This window comes from Sinocyclocheilus grahami, unplaced genomic scaffold (genome assembly GCF_001515645.1).
Source record: "Sinocyclocheilus grahami isolate Dianchi unplaced genomic scaffold, SAMN03320097.WGS_v1.1 scaffold47.1, whole genome shotgun sequence".
Classification (NCBI taxonomy): domain Eukaryota; kingdom Metazoa; phylum Chordata; class Actinopteri; order Cypriniformes; family Cyprinidae; genus Sinocyclocheilus; species Sinocyclocheilus grahami.
This window is the reverse complement of record NW_015505226.1, coordinates 2,792,635-2,798,141: the sequence shown is the minus strand read 5'-3', so window position 1 is coordinate 2,798,141 and position 5,507 is coordinate 2,792,635. Positions and strand designations below refer to the sequence as shown.

The 5,507-nt window shown below is 35.8% G+C and overlaps 1 protein-coding gene across 3 annotated transcripts in view; it reads left to right on the top strand.

Annotated features, from left to right (window-relative positions):
• LOC107582736 (neuronal growth regulator 1-like) overlaps positions 1-5,507 on the top strand; it is a 144,258-nt gene that overhangs the window by 97,189 nt on the left and 41,562 nt on the right. The window contains exons 7-8 of one of the 3 annotated variants that reach the window (XM_016268693.1): positions 1,436-1,477; positions 4,554-4,595. The exons of 1 other annotated variant lie outside the window; for it this stretch is intronic. In XM_016268693.1, coding sequence (XP_016124179.1) covers positions 1,436-1,477; positions 4,554-4,595 — 84 coding nt within the window. The remainder of the gene's footprint in view (positions 1-1,435; positions 1,478-4,553; positions 4,596-5,507) is intronic. One more of the 3 variants, XM_016268694.1, reaches the window with a different exon arrangement.

Sequence of the window (5,507 nt, the reverse complement as noted above, 5' to 3'; positions counted from 1 at the left end):
GGGGTGTTACAGAGTATTTGTTAAATATAACAAAAAAAAATGTGTGTCTGATTGGTCCAGACGCTACAATTACCAACATTCTTCAACATATCTTATTTTGTATTGTAAAGAAGAAAGAAAGTCATAGAGGTTTGGAACAACATAAGGGGGATTAAATGATGACAGAATTTTCATTTTTGAGTGAACTCTCCCATTAAGGTGCAGTCATGCTAGAGTGTGTTCATTCACTTCCATTCAAAGTCATGTGAACGTGGGAGACTGGAAACATGGACACATGCAGAGAGTTTCACCTTTCAATGTGTGCCAAAGTCCAAGTTGGGTGAACTCTGATCTGCAAGTTTGCATTGCGGAAAGATGTTTGACCAGTAGAGCATCTAAACAGATTTACTGACCTCTTGGTTCAATACAAAGAATAGGAATGTTAAAGCTGCATGTTGTGCATTGTTGAAAGAAAGTGGAGTATATAGCATATTTTAACAATAGAATTGTATTATTTGAGATTTAGAAGTGTTTTTCTTACTCTACAAGGGCACTTGTATGAACTCACAGGGAAATGATTTCATACATCTACTAAAAATGACCTTGAGACCAGGTGGTTCACAGTAATGGCTAGGACAAATTAAGTTAGCCACTTTTGTTTACAGATGCTACTTGGTTTAATATTTTGTATCTAATGCAATGACAGCCTGACCTTTTTAAGTGTCCAAATAGGTTTGCTTTGGCTAACGTGGACGGATTAATTTTCCATTTTTTTTATGTTTTACTCTTTTATGTACATGTATCAGCAGATGGAAATGTGAAGACATTAATGTTTCTGCATATCTCCCCCAGATCTAGACGTATCCCTCCAGTTAAGTTTTAATTACCATCAGTTAAGTAACTCACTGGAAAATATTGAGCCTATATGAGATTAAAAATGGATTGACATTAAAGTCCTGCTTTTAACATTTCCCAAAAAGGGAGCTCGGGCAATTGAGAGAGTATGATATCTATTAATAATATGAAAACTATATTACATCGTCATGATTAAATGACTGTCTGCTAGGTGCACATTTAATTTCATGTGTTAATTGAGCTGAGCTTCATTCCGGTCCGTTGAATTGAGTGATGCTCAGAAGCTTCTAATTTGGAGTATCAAAGATCAGCGATCATAATATGATTTGAAACCGACTCCGATGAAAACCCTCTGAACATAAAAACCGAACAAAACATGATTGAACATTACATTTTGATCAAGATGATCAAGCTCAGCAGGAATTGTTTTATTTTGTGGTGTAAAGGGCTCTTTTATTGCCTGCTGACCACAGAAGCAAAAAATTTCACACCCTTTTTCCAGTCTTTAGATGTTTTTGTTCTCTTTTCCCCTATTTTGGGTCTTCATTATGTTAATAATATATAAATGTCCTCTTTTCCCTCTCCCCTTCTTTTCCTGTAGCAATTATTGAACCCACAACAACTAGTGCTGTCTCAAGTCCAGGTCAGTATCACATGCTGTACGCAGCTCAGTAAGGGATCCGAAATGCTGCACTAACCAAAAATGACCTCTTCTTCATTGCAATTTCTCCTTCTCTCGATTGGCCAGGATGCCTGCTGGCATTCAGCTTTGTGTGTCGTCACATTATTTTTATTTTTTATTTTTATTTTTTCTAGGGCTGTCAATCAGTTATTTTTAAATAAAATAAAATACATTATACTTCAGTTAATTCATCGCTTATCAGTGTTTGCTGAGAAAGTAGTTGTAGCCATGATTCAGCTCCTAAAATCGACATTTAGAACCTATAATATGTACATTTGCATTTACAATACTAAATACATTGTTTACTTATTTAGATAAAAATGTTTTTGCATATTTTAATACGCTATTCATTAAAAAAAACTATTTTTGTCTGAAATTTCCAAAAGAGATTGTTCTCGGTTGAGTGAGTCATTGAGTTGTAGTCTCAAGAACCATCTAGACTGATTCAGTCTGGTTCTTAAACGAATCAGTTGAATCATTTAAAGATCCAAATCAAAAGAATAATTTGTTAACAAATTAGACATCAGTAAAAAAAGGAGATCAACTTTAAAAAATGTGTTAGGATATTACTTTTGTTTCTTTAATCGCGTTATTTATTTATTTTTTATAATTGATCACTTTCAATTAAAAACGGAGTTCAATTGACAGCCCTAATATTTGTACTTTTATTTCTTTGTGTTTTTTCCTTTAACTTGTGGCATTGCACAGTACAGCACTGACACCCCTCTGAGCGAGCACTGTGGCGTTATAGTGGGCACTGTCATGTGTGGCGCTGGGGCGAGTGGCTTTCCTAAATGCTGACTGCTTCTCTCTGGCTTCCTCATTCTCTGCTTTAGTGCGGGCTGCATGAAGGGCGGGATATTGATAATACGCCTCCTCGACTTCTCTCTTTTATTTTTTGTCTGCCATTTTCTCTCCTCCTGAGCAGCAACTGATTCCGCCGCCTCTGAACGTCTCTCACGATCTATGGCGTCGCTGTGTTCTCACTGTTGTGCTCCTTACTGAAATCACAGACCATGATATTCTCTTGCTGGGGGAGCGTGGAGTATTTGTGTGTGTGTGTGTGTTTAAAATGTGAGCGTCATTTCATGTTGACTTTAATCTGTGTTTCAGTATGAGGGTGGGCTTGAGTGTGTGTGTATGTGTGTGTGTGTGTGTGGGCCTGTGTGTAATAAAGGGATAGTTCACCCAAAAATGTAAATTCTGCCATTATTTACTCACCTTTATGTTGTTTCAAACACATATGACTTTTTTCGTTCTTGTAACACAAAAAGAACAATTTTATGGAATTTTACTGGTCGCTGTTGGATATATATTGCCTGGTATCAGATATTTAATTGTGCATGCTCTTTTCTGCTATTTTTACATTTAGATTAATTTTGTCATCATCTAATGTTCAATTAGTTATCTTTAAAAAACACTAATAATTTAATGGCACTGTTAAATCGACTCTCTAACAAAAATCTCAAAATGAATATCCTCATGTTCCTCTTCAGGAACTCGAGCTGCGTCGAAAACGCTCGGGGAATAACCCTAGTTCCTCGAGGGAACGAGACGCTGCGTCGCGGTGCCATACTTCCGGCGTCCCTGCCAGCGCTTGCTTCATTCCTAGAAGCTGACGCTGGTCTCACCGCACGTGCTTTTATAGCTTCCTGGTCATTACGTCACCCGCCGTGACGTCTCGCCCATCTATTGGTCTGATTACACACGAGGTTCAGAGCTCGTCACGCTGAAGGGCGTTCCCCGAGCGTTTTCGACGCAGCGTCTCGTTCCCTCGAGGAACTAGGGTTACATACGTAACCTGAGACGTTTTTATGGATATCCAATGAATATCCATTTACTGCAGATTATAATGTTGTGATGCATTATAATGCTGTAAATCACTTGTTGCATTTAAAACAACTGATTTTAATTGATTAGTGTTTTATTTCTAGTTTATTTATGTTTTATATTTTAATATCTATTTTAACAGTTATTGGAGCCAAACATGAAAATAATTATTGGCTTAACGTTATTGAAAACTGTTACTGGAATGCCAGGTTACAGAGTGCGCTGTTGGTTACAGTGTTTTCTTCTTATTCACGTTTTAAACAATTTCTTTATTTTTGAAAATGCCACAATACAGTTCAAAATTCAAATGTTTTTTTTTCAAACTGATACATTTTCAAATATTTTATTTCCAATTATTTTAGTCAAAAGTATGTAAAATACAGTAAATATAATCGTAATTGTTGTGCTTGCGTTACTTTAGTACAACAATAGCTTTGTATGTGGAAAAGTCCAAAGTAAATGAATCAGATGATCCAGTTCACAAAAACTGGCTGAATTAAAAATCATTTTGTGTCCAGATTGACCAGTAGATTCTTCAAAATTTCTACTTTTGTGTTTATTATTTATTTATTTATTTTTGGTTGAACTATTCTTTTAAAACATGACTTTTAAAAGCCAGTGTGAAAATGTAATCCCTCAAATGGGATACATTATTTCCCCTAATGCTTTCTCTTTAGCACATCAACTCTGACATATACGGACACAATGCACACACTAACAATGTGTGTGTGATGTGTTGTATTGCATGACTGTTCTTAGTAACCACAATGAGTATCATTCAGCGTTACAGATCTTATTGCATTTTCATACTCCAGTTTACAGATATGCCACTGTATTAATAGGTATACCATTTGTATGGAATGGATATAATTAGCCATGGGGTCCTCTCACTGCCAGAGTTTAGACCTTTTGCTAGTGTGTAGCCCTTAACTTTCATTTGATGCAACGCTTGCAGAACAAATGACAATTTCATGGTCCACTGCAGTAGCAGCAGTATCAATCACTGAGATAAACTGTCTCGACGTCCCACTGTTCTTGTTTTGTCCCAAGTTCCAAATTGTATTTCTAGTTAATTCTGTGCTGTCCTAGTTGAGCGACTTGGCCGAGAGAGGATAGTTTAAATTCCTCGCAACAGGTGCACTGCTTATCTGACAAAGAATATAAATGAATTAATACATGCTAATTATGTTTTGACATCTCTTCACAGGAGGGTTGGATTATGGGTATTCAGAAAGAAGCAATACATACGGTATGCAAACGGAATGATGTATAGAAATGTATATGAGCATGTATAAGGGGAGACCGAGGTTAGTTGTCACGCAGGGAATTGAATTGGTTGTAGAGACAAGGGTATTTTCTTGTAAATGTCAGGTGTCACATGACTTTTGTTTGTTGTAATTTTTTAATTACAATATGTATTGACCATTTTGTTTCTCATAATTGTTTTATTGATTGAATTGAGCTTTAAAAAACTATGTTAGGCTTTATAATGGCAGGTTCTATTGTGACAAGGTACTGCCTATGCTATAGTTGCATGTTGTCACAAAAAAAAAAAATTTATATATATATATCTTTTATCCTGGACAATAACTGTGGAATTTAATTTAGATTTAATAGCTTTTTGTAGTCAAGACTTAAATACAAAAATGGAGTTTTGACTATTAGCCCCAGTCTCCCCTATGAATAAAATTTCAACATATACAGTAGCTATTAAATCCATTCTTTACTTTGTATGTGTGAGATATTTCATATTTGCTAGAATGGAAACAGGAGGAGATGTTAGATTTTTACAGATCAGATGCTTGTCGATACCTACTCATAGTTCTTTTGTGTGATTTCGAAACATTTTGGCCTTTCTTTACACATTTACAACTGTGCTAAAAATGGCTATAATTGACTGTGAAAATCAATCCCTAGTTCACACGCAGTGTGTGCTTTTCTCCAAACACATTGCCAGTACTTTTATGTTTCACTGCATGTTGGCTGAAATAGCAGCTACATTCAGACATGCTTTTGATTCCACTGAAAACCAACCTGTCTCTTATTGGTGCTCCTTCTGACAAATAGTTCAGACAGCTTCCACACAAAGTGAGATTTATGAAGCATTTGAGCTATTGGGATTCATACAAGATGTATTCAGTGGGTTTCATTTAAAAAAAAA